The sequence below is a fragment of the Eubalaena glacialis genome, chromosome 3, assembly GCF_028564815.1.
Source record: "Eubalaena glacialis isolate mEubGla1 chromosome 3, mEubGla1.1.hap2.+ XY, whole genome shotgun sequence".
NCBI classification, from domain to species: Eukaryota; Metazoa; Chordata; class Mammalia; order Artiodactyla; family Balaenidae; genus Eubalaena; species Eubalaena glacialis.
The window spans coordinates 147,114,924-147,135,781 of NC_083718.1; the positions used below are offsets into that span (position 1 = coordinate 147,114,924).

A 20,858-nucleotide genomic window follows, 5' to 3' on the forward strand; every position below is an offset into this window, starting at 1 on the left:
TCTTAGGAGAGTTATTTAATATCTCTGGGCCTCCTATTTCTTCACATGGGAAAATGGAGAAATCAATAAATCCTACCTTTTAGGGTTGCTGTGAGGATTGAGATAAATATCTGCAATTCCACAAAGTACCTGGCAATGTTGTAAACACTTGATAAATGGTAGCAATTTGTCGTGTGTTTGGAGTAGCAGGGTTTGTCTGTAACGAGGTCTAGGGCTACAGGAAGCAGCTGGGAGTCAGGAGGCCGGTCTCCTAGGAAAGTCTGCCAGCAGCTCAGAGGATGACCTTGCCTTCTACTTCTTAAAACAAATGCTCTCAGACATGATGGCGCACTTCAAAGCAGACACCCTGAAATTTGAAATTCAGATATTTTAAAGCTTGACCTTAATAATGAAAATGAGGGCTTGAGGTCATCTTTTGTCCATGCTGTGGAAGTTGCCGCTGGATTATTGAGAAATTGCTCTCATGGTTGCATTAGTAGAAGTCAGGGTGCTTTTAAAGAGTCGTTCCTAAGTTCAACAGTGATTTCATAGATTCTGCCTTAACCTCAAAATACAGGTTAAGTAATACTGTTCTCTTATAGATGATAATGTCAGGCATAGAGAAGTATAGTAACTTCCCTGTCACATGTTCCCAATGTAAGTGACTACTGTATAGAGGAATTGATCTGTGAAACCATTGGATCAGCCTAATGATATTTTGAAAAATATCATCCAAAACCCACTTGTTAGCTCCTTGACTTTCACCATCAACCTGGGCTTCATCATTTTCATTTTAGTTTCTCCTTGGTTCTAGAGTGACTAGTAGTTTGGAGGAAAAGAGCACGGACTAGGAATTAGAAGGCCTGGTTTCTGGACCCACAGTGGTGCTATCTTGGGCAAGTTCCTGAATATCTCCAAGCCTTAGTTTCCACATGTGTAAAATGCCTCATAGTGCTACTGAGAGGACTCAAGGAGAGAACATACATAACATTAGCATGAATAGAGTTTGGTCAAAGAGGGAATGAGGTCGTGTGAGTTAATGAATGAGAAATCCCAGATCTTCTGTACTTTCCCATCTTCAGCACATGTGATTGCTTCTCATCATGGCTTTGCTTCATAGTTTGTTTTGTCCTCTGGGGGCCTCTCTGCTGTGTGTGCCAATGACCTCCTCCTGTGATGACTTCCACTGCGGTGGAGCTGCTCACGCTCTGTTTGACTTCAGCTGGCACTTCCCTTTTTCCGAGACGGTCTCCAGTAGAGTGGTTAGGACCCCAGATTCTGCACTCAGATATCTGGCTTCTAATCTCTGCTCTGCCGCTTACTACTCTGTGACCATGGATTGTGCTTCAGTTTTCTCATCTGAACATGGAAAGAATGACAGTATCTTCATAGATTCAAATGAGAATCAAATAAATTGATACATATACTTGAAACAGTGCCTGGCACTAGTAAGTGTGTAATAATTATTAGCTATCATTATTGTTGACACGCCCTCCTTTTGAATGAGATCAATGGTTTGACAAAGTAGCTTCAGAGTTAGTAATACTCCCGAAACTGGGATCACTTTAATAACATTTACTTGGTTATTGTATTAGTCAGGGTTCTCCAGAGAAACAGAACCAGTAGTAGCACATATATTCTATATACTTATATATTACATATTAGATTGTATATATTACATATATAATATTTATTTAATCATTAAGTATGAGGAATTAGGGACTTCCCTGGTGGTGCAATGGTTAAGAATCCACCTGCCAATGCAGGGAACACGGGTTCGAGCCCTGGTCCGGGAAGATCCCACATGCCACGGAGCAACTAAGCCCGTGCGCCACAACTACTGAGCCCGCGTGCCACAACTACTGAAGCCCGCACGCCTAGAGCCTGTGCTCCGCAACAAGAGAAGCCACCACAATGAGAAGCCCGAGCACTGCGGCGAAGAGTAGCCCCCGTTCGCCACAACTAGAGAAAGCCCGTGCGCAGCAATGAAGACCCAACACAGCCAAAAATAAATAAATAAGTAAATTAAAAAAAAAAAAAAAGAAGGATGAGGAATTGGCTTACACAATTATTGAGGCTAAGAAGTCCCATAATCTGCCATCTGTAGGCAGGAAAGCCAGTGGTGTAATTCCAAGTCCAACAGCCTGAGAACCAGGGAAGCCAATGGTATAAATCCTAGTCCAAGGCAGGAGAAGATGAGTTGACATGTGTCAGCTCAATAAGTGAGGCAGGAAAAATTGAGCGAATTCTTCCCTTCTGCTTTTGTTCTATTCAGACCCTCAGTGGACTGCATGATGCCTACTCACATTAGGGAGGGCAATCTGCTCTGCTGAGCCCACTGATGCAAATGCTAACTTCCTCCAGAAACACCCTACAGACACGTCAGAAATAATATTTATCAGGACACTCTGTGGCCACATAAAATTAACCATCCCAGTCGTCGTACTTTTATGGCCCTTTATAGAAATAATTGGGCTATCCATTCATGAATTAGAAACAAAGAAATACCTACTGCCCGGGGCTGAATGACATTGGAGGCCTTGTATATGTTGTTTGTTGTTGCTGTTGGTTGTAGACGTCAGAGTAGAATCCGTAAGGTTATGAAACATGCAATAGTAGAATTAGGCCTGCATACAAACACGTGTATACATGTGTATATGCATAAACATATATATGATTCATAAAATATAGGCATGATATACAAAGATGTGTATGCAGAGGTGTGTGTGTGTTCTGTAAAAATGGTAGAAGCGGGAGAACTGGTGGTAGAGGTTGTAGAAGTTGAAGTCCAAGTGGTCGATGTGTGTAGAGGTGGAAGTGGTAGTAAACATAAGAGTGGAAGTGGAAGTAGTGAACTCTTTGTGCCAAACACTGCACTAAGCACAGCATAATATACATCACCGCATCCTCATAAAAAAGAGGGTTAAAGGAAGAAGTGACTTGGGTCCAATTACCCACCCAGGATCACAGCCAGGTAAAGCTGAGATTCAGCCCCACACCTCTCTTTCCATAGCCTGTGTCTCCTTATAAGCATTCTGCTCAACTGCTTCATCTTTAACCACTATCTTATATGTAGAAGACAGAGGTTGGAATAGCTTATGAGAAAAAAAAAATCCTTTAAGATTTCTCATGCATTTTTGTGAACCTGGCATGAATGCATTTTGAGATCAATTTTAGATAGAATGGATGCCATTTTTTTTTTTTTTTTTTTTTACTTCTCACTATCCTCTCCAAGTGGGTACACATAGCTTTTTTTTTTTTTAATTAATAGCTACTTTATTTATTTATTTATTTTTAGCTGTGTTGGGTCTTCGTTTTTGTGCGAGGGCTTTCTCTAGTTGCGGCAAGCGGGGGCCACTCTTCATCGTGGTGCAGGGGCCACTCTTCATCGCGGTGCGCGGGCCTCCCACTATCGCGGCCCCTCCCGTTGCGGGGCACAGGCTCCAGACGCCCAGGCTCAGCAGTTGTGGCTCACGGGCCCAGTTGCTCCGCGGCATGTGGGATCCTCCCAGACCAGGGCTCGAACCCGTGTCCCCCGCATTAGCAGGCAGACTCTCAACCACTGCGCCACCAGGGAAGCCCCGGATGCCATTTTTTAAAGTCTAATTATCAGTTATTTGATTCAAGAGTTAATTCTTTCTTTCAAGAATTTCTTAAGTGAAAAGCCTATGGGGAGAGTAGTCTTACAAGAAGTATTTGTTGGAAACAGGAACTTTCCCAGTTTGGGACTTTGAGTAATTGGGAAATCGGATGGTCTCATCCTTCCTTGTCACCAGGAACCTGTGGAATGTCACAGAGAGCAGCTGCTGGCTAAGCTACAAGTGTTCTTCCTGTTTCCAGAACATGTGGGCCATTGACATAAGTGGAAGAAGCTGGATTTTTCAACTTAGGTCCACACCCCTAATAAAACAAATGCAAAAGCCTCACTGGTTTTGCTGTTCAAGTCTCAATCATTCTACTTTAATGCAAGCTCTTTAGATTTTCCAAAACTGTCTCGCAGTGAAACTTTTCGACTCACCCTCATGCACTGTGGCACAGGAGAAGATGAGAAAGGAAATGTACCTGTCAGGCATTTCCCACATGTTAACTCAGTTATTCCCCCATCAAACTGCCAATGACCCTATGAAGAAATGAAGGCTCTGAGGAGCTAACTGTTTGAGACCACATGACCAGTGAGAGGTGGATGGGATGAATCTAGGTACAGTGCCCAACACGTGGTAAACCCTCAACAAATAGCACCTAATCCTGTCATGAACAATTTCTCTGTTTGCCCAAATGAGCAGATGTTTGAATGAGCTGCGTGAGCTGCTTCCCTAGCATGTACAGTCTGATACAGAGGTTGACGAATTATTTTCTCCAAAGGAAGGCGGTAGCCCAGGGGTGGACATGGCAAGTGGAAACAACCACAAGGGGAGGTCACAAGTCTGTGTTTTAGCCAGAGAGACCCCTAGTTGTTCAAAAATCTATTTTGAAGATAGGTTTCCAAGCGTCCAAACACAATTAGAAAATACCTGCTTTTGTAAATCATCTTTAACATTTCTATTGCATTTATGGAGCTCTTGTTTCTCCAGGAACATAGATATTGTTGAAGATATCATTAAGAAACATTTGTGTTTTATTACGTAATATTTAAATTACTAGAGGTTTTCTATAAGAAAGTCAGAAAAGATAGAAACTGATGCTATGCCAGTAATAAAAGGAACTTTCCAAAATGCAAACCTCAACACTTCTTTTTAAAAATGCTGTAATTTTTATAATATAATAAAATTACTAGCCCAATTTTGGTGGGATGCCTATATGCAGAGGGCAAATATTTCATTCAATATCTATAATATACCTTTAAAGTAGATTTTATTATTACTGTTTTATAGAGTAGAAAACTGGGGATTTAAGGTATTTATTCAATACTTTAAAACTAGAAAATGGAAGAGATAGGACTCAAATTCAAATGTCTGACCCCAAGCCCCAAGTTTGTCTGTAATTCTGTGTTGCCTCCCAATAACGTCTGAAGTCCTGGAGACATGAATGTTTTAATAAATGTGGAAACAATGAAATTGAAGCATAGATGTATTTAAATTATAGAGTTATTTCTTCCCAGCAATCCAAGTTCATTATATTGACCCATGTTGTATTAAATCAAGGTAGATCTCAGATCTGGTTTTAATGGACCAGGAAAAAGATAAAAGACATCCTCGGGTAACCAAAAGGGACGTTTAAATACATGTACAATATCTTTTTTCCCTTTCAACATTAATCCTGAGACTGCCTCTCTACAAAGACAATTGATCTGAAAGATGACTTTTTTTTTACATTCTCTTGAAGTTCTTTCAGATCATCTGAAGTCAGATATTTATTCATTTCTGACAAAAATAGTCCAAGAAATTGATTACACATCTTCTTTCAATATTTCCGCAAATTGTTTCTTATTAATAGAGTTAATTTACCGTAGACACATTGAGATTGTTAGGCCATTGGAGCATAAGATATATGGCATAGTCTATAATTTAAGAACGTTTCTGTGGATTATTTCATGGAGGGGGAGGGGAACAAAATGATGAGGGGAGAAATTACTGGTGCATCAGAGTTCATATTTTTCCTCTTCAGCAAAATGAACTACTCATATACATCTTTTAAAATATTACAGAGATTGTGAAAAAAAAACCCTGAAATATTCAAAGTGGTCAAACATAGATGGGAAAACAATTGGTGGAATATGCTTATAAAATAAATAGAGGGAAAAAAGTAAAGAGAGAACTCCAACCTTTTCATTGTCTATAACAACTATAAGAATATGGGGAAAATCAGGAAGAATTCCAAAATGCAAAGAGCTCACTAGTGTGAAGGTGGGAGAATTATGGGTGATTTTTTTTTCTCTCTCTCCTATCCACAGTTGGGGTGAAGAAGTGATTTTTCATTTGCTGTGGATACAGTTGAAGTCCCCTTTGTTTCATTCCCTAGTCCCATTTCTCATTCTTTCTTCCCAGAGGCAACTCCAACTGTGAATGCTGGAGTGAATCCATTTAGGGTATTTCTTATTCTTCAGCTACAAACTCAGATATCTGTTAAAGATACAGTATTTTATAGTTTTGTATAAACAGCATCTCATTTTATCCTTCTGACACTTGAATTTTTTCAAAGCTGTTTTCATATTCTATCTATGATGATGCATGTACGTCTAGTTTATTCATTATAATTGCATATTGTATATGTTTCATCATACGAATGTATCACAATTTGTGTATTTTCTTACTGAGGGACATTTAGATTGTTTTATATTTTCACCTTTTCAAATGATACTGCAATGGTAATCCTCACGTATTTCCAGGTGAACATAAGCAAGTTTCACTAGGTTATTTACTTAAAGTAGAATTGCTAAACAATAGTAAATAAGGAACTTAAGTTTTACTAGATATTGAAAAATTGTCTCGCAAAATGGCTGTGTCAATTCATACTCTCAAACCAGTGTAAAGAGTTTCTGTTTCTCCATGTTCTTGCCAAATGTGATGTTATTTTCCAATTTGGGGATTCTTGCTGAATTGTTGGATATGAACCAAATTCTCATTGTCTTCACTCCATTTCCCTGTTGACTATAAGGTTGTGTATTTACTTCTATAAACTATTCCATTTTTCTCTTCTGTGATGTCTATCATATCCTTTTGTCCAATTTTCTATGGATTTGTTTTTTTTTCCTATTTCAGGAGTTCCCAACAGAGTTTAGATATTGGCTGAAGTCTATTACACTTTGCCATTAAGTGTGATATTTGTTAGTATTTAATCTAGTTAAGAGAGTTATCTATGTGAAATGCTTTTTTGCATCTATTAAAATAATTTGGGTTTTTTTCCTCTCTTACTGTTTCAATGTGATTAATTGCAATAATTTGCATCAGATAGATTTTCTGATGTTGAGCCATCATTGAAGTCTTGGAATAAATTTTAGTTATTCCTGAGTTAATTTTAATACTGACTAATTCATTTATTTAGTATTTAGTGAGTTTGGGCTAAAATTTCTTAAGTGAAATTGGGCTTTATTTTTATTTTATTGTTTGGTCATTTTGTGGTTTTCATATCAAAATTACACTATCCTCTGAAAATGAGTAGGGTAGCTTTTCTGTTTTTCTATCCCCTGAAACTTTGCTAAAACTTGCTCATAAAACTACTTAGCAGACGAAAAGGAGAGAGGTGACCTGAGTGTGGAGGCGGGTGTGTGTACTACTGATTCAAGCCCTTTGATGGTTTATTGGCCTATCAGTCTTTCTAGTTCTTCTTCAGTCACTGTGGTAATTTTATATTTCCCTATTAATTTGCCAATTTCCCTAAATTTTCAAATTTATTGGCAGAGAGCTGATCTTAACATTTTCTTAGATTTCTGAAAACCTAAAACTAACTTTAGTTTTGTCCCCTTTCGTATCTGTGATTTGCGTATATGTGTGTGTATGCATGCACGTGTGTGTAACTTCTCTCATTTTCTTGATCAGTCATGCTAAAGTATGGTCTAATATTAATATACCTACCTAAGCTTTCTTTTGGATAGTTTGTTTTGCATCTCTTTCTCCATACATTGATATGGGAGCTTTGGTTTGTCTGGTGGTTTTGAGCTGCGTTAGCGAGATTTTTACAACGTCCTGTCAGATACTCTCCATTTTTATTGGAGTAGACTAATCTATGTACATTTATTGTGACTCTTGATTGATTTGGACTTTTTCCCATTATATTTTATGTTTTAAATTTACTATGCAATTTCCTTACATGCATTTTTTTCCTTTTCTGCCTTCTTGTTTAATATTTAAGCTTTCTCATTGAATATTTTCCTTCTACCAGTTGAGAAGTTAAATATTCTATTTCTATTCTTTTTAGTGATTACAATTAAAGGCATCCACAATTAACCAAGTCTAATGATAATCAAAATCTCTATCCTGCTCCTAAATGATACCTGAGAATAACTCCCATAGCCCTCTTTCACAATCTTCCATATTATTATTTAGTATTTTAAGTCTATTTTATTCTTAAACTTCTACAAATTATTTTTTACAGTCAGTATTTATTTAGATTTACCAATAGCTTTATTAATTTCTTTGATCACCATTGTTTCTTATATGATATTTCATTACTAGTTCAGTTTCATTTGATGTTTTCAGCAAGGATCTGGGAGCAGTAAATACACGTATCTGTACTCTGAAAACATCTTTGTTTCTCTCTTGCCCTTGAATGATAGTATATCTGGAGAGGATTTTACATTGACCGCTATCTTAGCTCATTGCCTTAAGATATCCACAATCCCCAGCATCTGTTGTTGCTAATGAGAATACCATTGCCAGTCTGACAGCTATTCCTTTGTAGATAATCTGTCTTTTCTCTCACACAACTTTTACATTTTTTTCTTTCACTTATTCTGATTTATTAAAAACTGTATACCTGTGGATTTATTATTAAAGCTGCTTCAATAGATAGATTTATTTCCCTTTTCAATATTAAAGTCTTAGCTATTATCACTTGAATATTGGCTCCTTTTCATCATCCTCTTTCTTTTTTCCTTTTAGAATCCCTCGTATATATAGATCGGACTTTCTCATTCTATCCTCCCTACTGTGAGCTCTCTTTTAATACTTTCCATCTCTTAATCTCTCTGTGCTACATGCTAGGTGACTTCCTCAGGTCTAACTAATTCACCAGTTCTCTCTTCTGCTGTGTCTAGTCTACTTTTCAACTTCTACATTTTTATTTCAAAAACTATATTTAATGAAATATTGCCATTTGCAATAACATGGATGGACTTGGAGGGTATGATGCTAAGTGAGATAAGTCAGGCAGAGAAAGACAAATACTGTATGTAATCACTTCAATGTGGAATCTAAAAAATAAAACCAGTGAATATAACAAAAAAGAAGTAAATTCACAGATATAGAGAACAAAATAGTGGTCACCAGTGGAGAGAGAGAAGCGGAAAGGGGCAAGATAGGGGTAGGGGATTAAGAGATACAAACTACTGTGTATAAAATAAATAAGCAATGAGGATATATAGTACAACACAGGGAATATAGCCAATATTTTATCATAACTATAAATGGAATATAACCTTTAAAAATTGTGAATCACTGTGCTGTACACCTGAAACTTATGTAATATTGTACATCAATTATACCTTAATTTAAAAATTAATTTTAAAAAACTATATTTATGATTTCCATAACTCTTATCCTGTCCCCAAATCTATATTTTTTTCACACTCTATTGTTTTTCCTAATGGCTTTTATTCCTCACGTTATTTCTTTGAACACTTAAAACATACTTATTTTAATGTCACTTTCATATCATTCTAATATTTAATTCTCCCATTCGTTACATCTTCTGACTACCTATGGTGGTTCATCTCCTTGTGTGATTTGCAGTTTTTCATTATACACTTGTTTTGAGTGGGAATTGTTTCCTTTGGAAACCATAGGTGCCATGGGTGTGGGAGCATGTTTACAGAACGATTTCAGACTTCCTTTACAAGACAGGTTAGGGGTGGATTTCAAGTAGCAGTTTTGGCTTTGTGTCTCAGAAATACACAGATCATATGCATCTAGAACCCCTACTCGGTGCTGGGTTGTAGAGTTTCTGCCTTCTCGTGGGTGACTCTTTGAGCTCCAGTGGCCCTGGTCAGATAGCAAGCTTCCCTGTTTGCTCCCTGGGAGAGTGCACAGTTATTTTTTAGAATTAGTTTTAGAGATGGGATGGCATTTTATGACCCTGGACCTTATTCTTTTAGCTCAGTTCCAGCTTCCCATTCAGATGAGGCCTGTGGCTCAGACTGAACTTAAATCCCCAGCCATCAAATCCCCAGCCACCCAATCAGTGAGATCTTTCTTTGATCCCAATTTTCCATGGAGTACCTTGGCTGCAATTCTCACTGATATCTTTAATTGTAAGTTTCCTCTTTATGTCTGGCACCTGGGGATTTTTACCTTATTGATTTCTAGGTTAGTTATGGGTTCTTGTTATAATTCTTTGCATCGTTATACTTCATCCAGAATTCCTCTGTATTTAAGGTGGGGGTGGAATGCCTTCCACGTCTGTCGAGGTCACCATATGGACCAGACTTACTTATATTACTTCTCTAACGCGGAAAAAAATACCCAAAGTTTGAAAATATGTTTAAAAAATGTTTTGCTTTAAGTAACTTTTTTCCTCCACACTTCTCAGTGCTGAATTTGAAGAACCACATAATTATGAGGCAACAATTTCCTGTCTGAGACACTCCAGCAACTCCATTAACCTGTGCACCACAAAAGAGATTGCTGATTGTAAGTCTGCTAAGCCAATTAATATTGTAACCCTGTATGGAATGAAAATGTGTCCAAAATGGTATTTTCCCCCAGCTAACTCTAAGTTTAAAAATTCACAGCCATGTTGCTTTACTATCACATTTCCTTTTATTTTTTCCTTGTCTAGTCTCTTAAAAATATAAATAAACCCAGTTGGGCATCAGGGCTATCTCCCAGTCCTAGTGCTGGCTTCTCTCTACCCTCTTCTATTCTCTCCTTCACCAATCTGCTTAGATGCTTTGCCTTTTGTAGATACGTGGGAGGGAAAATCAAGATATGGCGATTCATTTTTCTTCCTTCTCCTCCCATGGGAACGTCATCTCTTTTCTTGTGGTGTCTGTCTTGAAGTCCCCTGGTAACTCAGTGTGTGGAGAGGGAGATAAGGGACTGGAAATGAGGTCCCTGTGTTTAGCCTGAATAGAAGCAGAGGATTCATTAAAAGGATCTGACCACTTGTTCAGAGTTAAGTCTTCCGACAAAGCTCAGAACTTTCAGTGAAAAAGGAGACCCCTTCAGGCAAGATGATGAAGAAGCAGGGACTCACAGCATTTCTACAGGTTTCTATGTCTTTGTTCTGCCTATAGGATCAGCCAATTTTCTACAAAAGGCATAAATATTAGTGCTGGAATAAATACTAGTATTTATGGAGCCTGTACTATGGGCCACAGTTCTGTGTTACGACCTCTGTGTACATCCCTTTTGATATAGAGGTTGTATTAACCCACTTTTCGAGACAGAAAACTGAAGATCAGAGAGACTGAGTTGCATAAGGTCACACAAGTAATACACAGTAGGGCTGTAATGTGCAACGGTTCAGACTGCCTCTAAGATCCATGCTCTTTCCACAATTTTATGCTGCTTCTCAGTCAAGAATGTTGACTTCCCTGAAAGGAGAGTTAGAGAGAGATCCTCTCCTACAACCTCTTTATTGTATAGACAAGAAGCCCAGGGCTCTGGGAGAGGAAGTTGTTTGCCTGGGATCACACGCTTAGGAAGTTCACGGGTAACAGTTAGAACCCATGGAGATTTCCCTCCCCTCCCCTGGGAAATAAGGGGTTGAAGAACTCCTGGAAAAAATTCTCTCCTAGACTGGGCAAACTCTAGATTCTCCCATTTGGCTTGTAAAGTACTAGCCATAAGAAGCAGAACTCCTGTCCCCATCAACCCAGAAGGCAGTGCTGCTCCATACTTGGGGTGTCCAGGCCCTTGCCTTAAGGGCACAGCTCCTCAAATTATAATGTTTGCATGAATCACCTGGGGATCTTGTTAAAACATCGATTCTGGTTCCATAGCTCTGGGTCGGGCCTGAGATTCTGCATTTCTAACAAGTGCCCTAGGGATCCTGATGCTGCTGGTTCACAGACCACACTTTGAATAGAAGGGCTGTGGGCCCCATCTGGACTACATTCCAACTGTGTTTTTCTACAAAGCTAAGAGCTCACAGGGCCAAGGGGATTCTCCGGTCAGAGCCTGCACCTTCTCTCTGGACTACAGGAGACCCCCAGAATGCCCTCCCACAAGTAGCTTTCTAAGATCCTGCTTGGGTCTCTTCCCTAGGTCCTTCCTCCTCAAGACACATTGGGCTGCAGAGAGATCTGTTCATGGGGGGCAGGAGAGGATGGGGTTGACATATGCAAGGCCCCTCATGTGTAGGGTGAAGCTGAGGATTGAAAAGAAGGGAGGAAGGAAGCTGGACCAGAGGCCTGCATTTGTTCTCTCCAGGCTACAGATGTCCAAGGTGGGCCTGTGGGGGACATCATTTGAGATACCCAAAGAAGGAACCACTAACCCAGGCCTCTCTTCAGTCTTCCACTGAGGAATTCTTTGTGTCCCTCCGTGCTGCTAAGGAAGCAAGTGTTTATGACTAAAAAGAGAAAGGGCTCAGAAAATAACCCACTGATGCAACTGAGAGGTAACCGAGCAGAGGGCAATAGGAAGGCGGTAGGGTGAGAGAAGGGTGAGGGTGGTGAGAGCTTCCCAGGCCAGAATGGCATCCTGTGGGAGTTAGAAAGAGGGCTGCCAGGGCTGAAGAAGCTGGGGAACTGCAGCCTGGGATCAAAAAGATTCTGTTATATCCCCCACTCCTTTCTCTGTCCCTCTCTAAAGAGCCAAGATACAATTACCCTACAGGAAAAAAAGGGAAGGAAGTGGACTATTTGACCCCCACTTGTCCCTGTTCGTTTGACAGTTCCCATGTATTTCATCCTCTTTACACTTACTGGTTGAATGATATATGAACCTCAGTTTCTTCATCTACAAAATTGGTATAATGTCTCCTTTGTGTAATTGTTCTGTGTGTTTGAGAAGGTAATACATTTAAAGTCAAGTGAACTCTGCTCTGAGACGATGAAGCAGATGTACTTTTCCCTGGTCCCCCTGCTAAGTACAACTAAAACCCCTGGATATTATATATAAAATATATATATATATATATATATATATATATATATATATAGTGTATACATATATATACACTCTATATATATACACACTATATATATGTGTGTGTGTGTGTGTGTGTATATATATATATATATGTAGTATATTTTTATATTCAAACATAAGAAAACTAGAACACTCTGAAAAGGTAGCAAGAAGAAGGGAGACCAGCTAGGGACCTCTGGATCCAACAAGGATAAGTGGTGAGTTCCTTGGGTTTTATTCTTGCTTCATATATCCCAGACTTGGAGCTGAAGTAGCTGCCAACCCAGAAACACCAATGGGCACAGACAAAACAGCTCCAACAGAAGCCTGCTCTTTCTGACCAAAGGACCAGGAAAAGGGGAGCCTAGAAAGACAGAAAGCCTCTAGACAACAACTGTTCTCCCCCAGCTAAATGTAACAGAAAACAAAACAAAACAAAACTGGCCCTACCACCACCAGCCAATGCTGAGTGGGGAGCCTGGACATCCACCTTCATCAAGCTACAATGATGCACCTCAACCCCTCCGCTGAGGTGTTTTCAGAGAAGGCCAAGTAGAGAGCTGGGACTTTCATCCCTGCCAGGGTAACAAAACTCCACTTACAGTGACAGCCAGTGAAGACCATATGGGGAGCATGGACTCCAGCCCTCCACCCAGAAATAACAAGGCATCCCTTCCCCTCCCTGTTGGGTTGGTGTCAGAGCAGACCTCATGGAGAGTCAGGACTTTCACAAACACCCAGTAGTAAAGGCAGCCACCCTCTCCCTGTGGTATCAGCAAAGGCTGCGTTGGGAGCAATAACAAGACTTAGCAATCCTAAATGTATACGCATGAAATTCCAGAGCTGCAAAATATGTGAAGCAAAAACTGAAAAAAGAAATAGACAAATAGACTATTATAGTTTGAGACCTTAATATTGCTCTCTCAACAATTGACAAAACACCTAGACAAAAAAATCAGTAAGAATACAGTAGAATTCAACAACACTATCAACCAGTAGGATCTAATTGACATCAATAGAACACACAAGAGCAGAATACACATACTTTTCAAGAGCCCATAAACATATTCCAAGATAGACCATATTCTGGGCCATAAAACAAACCTTAAAAAATTTAAAAGAATTGAAATTATGAAGAGTATGTTTTCAGACCACCATATAATCAAACTAGAAATCAAGAACCAAAAGGTAACAGTAAATTCTCCAAACACTCAGAAACAAAAAAGCACTTCTAAGTGTGGATCAAAAAGTAAGTCTCAAGGGAAATCAAAACATACATTTGAACTAAATGAAAATGAAAATACAACATACCCAAAATTGTGGAACACAGCTAAAGCAATGCTGAGAGGGAAATTTGTAGCCCTAAATTCTTATATGAAAAATAGGAAAAGCCTCAAATCTAAAATCCTACCTCAAGAACATAGTAAAAGAAGAGCAAAATAAATCCAAAGCAAGTATAAAGGAAGAAGCAATAAAGAAACTTAAATAAACTTGAAAACAGAAAAACAGTAGAGAAAATCAATGAAATCAAAAGCGTGTTCTTTGAAAAGAGCAATACAATTAACAAACCTCTAGTAAGACTGACAAAGAAACAAAGAAGACACAAATGAACAATATTAAGAGCAAAACAGAGATATCATTACAAACCCTGCAGATGTCAAAAGGATAAGTGAATATTATGCACAACTGTATACATGTAAATTTTGACAACTTAGATAAATATTGAACAATTCCCCAAAAAACACAACTCACCCAATATAAATCATTTGAATAGCCCTGTAATTATTAAGAAAATTGAATGCATAATTTAAAAACTTATAAAAAAGTGATCTCTAAGTCTAGATAATTTCGGTGGAGAATTCTACCAAATGTTTAAAGAAAAATTAATACCAATTCTACACAATCTCTTCCGAAAAATAGAAGTGGAAGCTAGCATTAACCTGATACCAAACCCAGACGACAGTACAAAAGAAGAAAACTGCAGATCAATATCCTTCATGAGTATAGTCATAAAAATCCTTAACAAAATATTAGCAAATAGATTTCATCAAGATAGAAAAATAATTATATACCACGACTAAGTGTGGTTTATTCATTGTAAAGTTGGTTCAATACTCAAAAATCAATCAATTAAATCCACCATATTGACAAGCTAAAGAAGAAAAAAATCACACAACCATATCAATCAATGCAGGAAAAGTGTTTGACAAATTCAACACCAATTCATGATAAAAACTCTCAGAAAAATAAGAGTAGAGGGGAACTTCCTAAACTAGATAAGAACATTTACAAAAAGTCTGCATGATACTTAATGATGCAACTCTGAATACTTTCCCCCTAAGATTGGGAACCAGGCAAGGATGTCCACTCTCACCACTCCTATTCAGTGTAGTGCTGGAAGTTCTAGTGGGTGCAATAAGGCAAGAAAAGGAAATAAAGGAATGCAGATCAAAAAGAAAGAAACAAACAGTCATTATTTGCAGATGACATGACTGTCTAAGTAGGGTATCTCAAGGAATTTACAAAAAAAAGAAAACCTTCTAGAACTGATAAATGAGTTCAGCAAGGTCACAGTATACAAAATAAACATAAAAAAATCAATTGTGTTTCTATATACTACCAATGAACACTTGAACACTAAAAATGAAAAAAATATAATACCATTTACAATCACTCAAAAAAGATAAATGCTTAGACTAAAATCTAACAAAACATGTATAAGAGTTAAATGTTAAAAACTACAAAATGCTGATGAAATCAAAGAAAATCTAAATAAATGGAGAAACATTTATGCCACATTTATGGATTGGCAGACTGAATACAGTAAAAATATTCTCCCCAAGTTGACATACAGGTCTAATGCAATTTCTAGTAAAATCCCAGCAAGATTCTTTTATAGATATAGATATTATCCTAAAATGTGCATGGAAAGGCAAAGAAACTAGAATAGCTTAAAACAGTTTTGGAGAAGAAAAAGTGGGAGGTATCAGACTACCTAATGTTAAGAATTATAGCTTCTGTAACCAAAACTGTGTGGTATTGACAGAGAGAAACACATAGAACCATAGAACAAAATTGAGAACCCAGAATTAAGACCTACACAAATATGCCCAACTGATTTTGTATTTTTACAAAATTGTAAAGCAATTCAATGGAGGAAAGATAGCCTTTTAACAAATGGTGTTGGAGCAATTGGATATCCATAGGTTAAAAAAAAAAATAAGCCTCAGTGTAAGTCTCACATCTTATTTAAAAAATTAGCTTAAAATGGGTTTCTTCCTTCCTCTGCCTGCCAATGGTGAGGAATCTAAATGCTACCTTTCTGGGAAGAAGATAATGAGGGGGAAAGGAATGGAAGGAGAAAGAGACTTTTGCCATCACTTTTGAGTGAGTCTGTCCCTTAAACAATGCCCAGAAAACAGAAGGCCATCACCTCAGGTGTGCATAGCTCGACATAGGTGCCTTTCTGAAGCTTCACCTTTTCGTACAGAACTTGGTGATGTGTAAGCAGGATTTAGGCTTGTCTGGAAGCTCTGCAGAATTGTCCTCAGAGCTCATCTAAACCAGTGCCTTTCAGACGGTGCTTCCTAAGACCAAGGGCTGTCCTAAGGGGTCCTGGAGACCCTCGGGGATAACTTCCAGAGAAGTTCTGTTTATGCTCCTGTAATATTGCATTTAAATGAATGATTCCATGACTAGAAGAAAATTTGAAAGCCATTTCCTATTGAGCGAACCTGGGCAAGTTGCTTCATTTCTCTGGTGTCTATTCCTCATCAGTAAATCAGAGTCTTAGTAGTGATTATCATTTTAAAAAGTTAGCTATTTTTTATTATTGTCTTTATAATATTAGTAATAATTGTCTCACCTCCTGGTATAAAACAGGTGAAGGGACTTTTCCAAAGTTACGCAGGGAGTTAGTAAATGGAAAAAGAGCTGAGGGCTGGAAGACATGACCATGATATGATACTGCAGTTGGAGGGTTGCTGAGGACCATCTTCTGATATTTGTCCTTTTTCTCCCAGCTGGGACAAAGCTATTCAGTGGAAAGAGTTATATAACTCCCTGTGGAAAGTAAGTGAGGGTTCTAACGCTTTGGGTTACATCCTCCTGTTATATTATAATTCCTAGTCCTTTCCTGACCCCCTGGGATGTGATATTTGTATTTTATATTCCTATGTTGGGAGCAGGTTTTGATGGCAATACTTACTGTTGGGAGAACCTCCACTTTGCTAAAAAACAGTATCAAATTGTGAGTGCATTATTAATTGTGTGTGGATTATCTTTATTTACTAGCCTTAGCAAGTATTGAATAAGTCCTTTCTGAGCCTTGGTTTTCCCATTTCTAGGACAGAATAGTATCTCCCTCCCCACCAGGTGGCAGGTAGAAGCAAGGAGATCATGATTTGTTAATTCTTTCAAAAACACAGAACAGTAAATAAGTAGGGGGAGGGAGAGAGAAGGAGATTATCATTTTTAAAATTGGAAAATAAATTTATGCTTGAAAAGGATGAGGCAGACTGCATTATAAGCAGGTATTCTTAAATGTTTTTAAAGCACGTAATAGCAGAATAAAATATGTTGATTCAAAAATTGGTGAAAATAAGAGTGTACAGTTACCGAAGCTGAAGTACATGTTATTAATCCTCCACACAGAATTTTAGGTCCCTGTGTCAACAATCACATGCACATAGTCCCTAAAGAAAAACTGTGATTTCATTTACTTTATTAATGGATTTTATGTGTAGAATAATAATGGCTAAGCAATGCATGTTATTGTTTGGTCAGTTCTGTAAACTAAAGCTTTAGGACTTTAGCAGCAAGAAAGAGAAAAGGAACTGGGGTAGTCCTGTTTATTATGCATGCATATTCATTAACAGTAGGGGGAAAACTTTTATAGATAACTTATAAGCAAAGAAAAATTAAATTAGCAATTTTATCAAAAAACATGTCACTTTCTATACAACGTCTGGTGTTCTGCTAGGTATACGTGACTTACATCATTTCCTTTAATCTCCCCATGAACCCTGGAAGGCAGGTTCCAGTTGTCCCCATTTCACAGATGGGCAATCTGAGGTTCGAAGAAATGAAGTAATTTGTCTGCAGTTCCACAGGAAGTGGCAGGACTAGGCTGTGAACCCAAATTCTTGCTACTACTTGTATTTGTTAATGGTTAAATTTGTCATCGTCATTAAATAAAATCCACGAAACTTTTGGAAAAAATCAAAAGGTATTCAAGCCTTAGTTGGTGGTCAGTCTCCTCTTTCCAAGCTGTACTAAGGAAACAAAACACTCATGGAGCCAAACACTTTTAGGCGTGCTGTGGAGTTTGACTTGTTGAAGTGGGATTTGGACTTTTGTTGGCCTTTTTCCTTTCCCTTTCCTTTCAAGTTTGCCTTCTGATTGCTACCACTAAATTGCAGCACTTTCTCTTCATCGTAGAGTATGAATCTACTTAACAAAAAGGAAACTGAAAATTGTTTCAAATGTTTTTGAAACAAATTGACTGTACATTCCATCCTAGAAATCCCCCCAGAAATGATACCATGATCAATGACCTGAGAATTTCCCAAACCATGTGGACAAGTCTCCCATAGACCGATTGTTCTGAAGGTTGAGAAAACTGAACTCTGCCACCTTCTATAATTGCTTTAATCCTGCATACTGTATAAGAAATGGGTACTATAAGAAACTGCCTTGAAATAATTTTTTCATGTTTATTTTAGCAACTTACGAAGTCAGAATTGAAGAACTCCGAAAGGTATTGTTTCTTCTCTTCTTATCAGCTTCATAACTAAAGCAAGTGTGCAGAGTTGATTCTGAAGTAGTTTCTTTCATGAGGGAGGAATGGTCTTTGTTTTGGGTTTTCCCCTGATTTGGGGGGCTTTTCCATACTCTAGCTGCTAAGATTCTGAAGCCTGAGGCCCTATAAGATCAGAGACAGAAAATGTGTTAGGATGGGAGAAGGTGGTCCTAATCCATTCCTGGCCCCTTATCTAGGGTGGCCAGCACCAACTGGCCTTTAATAACTGTCCCTTCAGAGAGAAGAGCTCCTGTGCTTTCACGAGAATGACCAGACTTCTGAAGGCATATTTTCTGGGCTTCTGGTGGGCACAGGGCTAGCAAGTTGATTTGGGGCCCAAGCAGAATCACGGGCTTTGATCCCGGCTCCTGTCTGTGTGACCTTGAACCTCCCTTTCCTCACATGTAAAATAGTGGTCATAGAAGCATCCCCATCAGAAGTCATTGTGAGAATGAAAAGAGGTAAATTCCGGTAAACAGTTTAATAGGAAGTGCTGGAATCTATCCCAGGCATTTTACCTCTCTGAGCTACAGCTGTGTCTTCTGTAAAATGGTGCGTTCCCCATGAGGGCAGGAAGCATATGCCTTTGGGTTACCTCATCTGCAGTAGTAGAGGCTCAATAAATAAGGGGCCAATACTTGTTTCACTGAATTGCTGAGAGAACTAAGCCAGACAAAGTAGGTGAGCACCTAGTACAGCACACGGCACACAGTAGGCACTTACCTAATGTTTTAACTGGGACAGTTAAGGTACTACTCCTTTATCACTGGGTACATTTAGTTGAGGTCCTTCATCTTTCTGCTTCATGGTTCTAATGCTTACTGGAAAGGATTGTTCATTTGTGATACACTTTATAGATAGAAAACTATAAATGATTATTATTCCTATTAACAAAAGCAGAAACAGTTCATTAAGATGCCTCACTTAGCTGGCAATATCAGCAAATAATAAAATTCTCTGCACCAGGGAACTTTCCAAATGACCAAATTTTATCCCATTCAAAATAAAAAAGCATGAAAGTATTTTTTTTTTTTTTTAATCTTTCAACCTTCAGATATGCATTACGTTCATCTCAGTGTTTTTGAGCTCGGTGGCTGGCATCTGATTTCACCCTTTCTTGATGACTTGGAGTCCCGTGGAACATAAGGGGCTGAGTGGGCACTGTTCATGCTTTTCTTATGAGATGCTCTTGGGCCCTCGTAGGTGTTCAGAGCCAGTTGCCCTCACACCGAACCACCATGGTCTGTTTGCTGTAGTTGTTTTCTTATTTCTATCAATTATTATTTCCTTCTCCTGCCAGCCTCTTGCGTCCAGCAGTGAGTCTTTCATGTGGTCGAGCACACACCAAGTCCCTGTTTGGGGACAGGCGCTTGTGCATACAAGGCAGCTCATAATCCTCACGGTCACCCTGTGAGCTGGTATCCCTGCTTCCATTTTACAGACGAGAACTCAAGGCTCAGAGAGGTTAAATAACCTATAAATAATATAGCAAAGATACAAAGCAAGGTCTGTCTGACTTGTCTTTCTACCAGTGCCATCCAATCTGCTAGGATTATATGGAAAATGAGAGCCAGTCATACCTGAATGAAAGCTGTGAGGCTCTCCTCAAAGGAGGGTATATGAGCTCTTGGGCCTGGACTTTGTAGCAGCATTTTGGATGCTTAGATATTTTCTGTTCTCTTCAGGTTCTTGGCTAGAATCCAGATAGGGAATGGCATCAGATATGTGACCACTGACTAAATGAGGAGCTATGTTATGGTCATTGGGACACAATTTTAATGGCACCAAGTCCAGATTACGTGAGAGCTGAGTTTTGATCAGGCGGTGCATGATCAGGAACGGGGAATTCCTGGCATGGCTTGCACACTTGCCTGTACCAATTTTGCCCACTGGAACATTGCTCAAATATCACACATTCCTGTTTGCTCATAAGATTTAAAAGTTCTTTATTCTACAGATGCATTCCTGGAAAAGTGTGCAGAGAACAATTTATTTTTCTAAGTCAAATTACACGTTCCCGCTGGCACACACCGTAACTTCAGAAACGCCTGTTTTCTTTTCGATTGATCTTCAGTTACTCTGGCAGCAGTTCATGGAACGTTCTGTTGTCAGCGTCTACCTTTGCTCTGTACTGAGACCTCACTGGCCGCTCAGGTCTCTAATGATCTGTAACCAAACAACAGAGGCCTGGTTGGGGTTTGACTTGGGTAGGTTTCTGAAAAGGACCGTTTTTCTCTTTACTTTCAGCCTTGGAAGAGTTTTCTCCATCAAGAACTTAGGTGAGTTTTATCGTCAAAAGGAAAAGCATTAATCAGCTGCTGACACTCTGCACTGCACTGGTTTTCCTTAAT

The 20,858-nt window shown here is 38.7% G+C and overlaps 1 protein-coding gene across 1 annotated transcript in view; it reads left to right on the plus strand.

Moving 5' to 3' along the window:
- FYB2 (FYN binding protein 2) overlaps positions 1–20,858 on the plus strand; it is a 132,254-nt gene that overhangs the window by 64,030 nt on the left and 47,366 nt on the right. Inside the window, exons 5-7 of the mRNA XM_061186530.1 lie at positions 10,162–10,262; positions 18,431–18,465; positions 20,755–20,786. Coding sequence (XP_061042513.1) covers positions 10,162–10,262; positions 18,431–18,465; positions 20,755–20,786 — 168 coding nt within the window. The remainder of the gene's footprint in view (positions 1–10,161; positions 10,263–18,430; positions 18,466–20,754; positions 20,787–20,858) is intronic.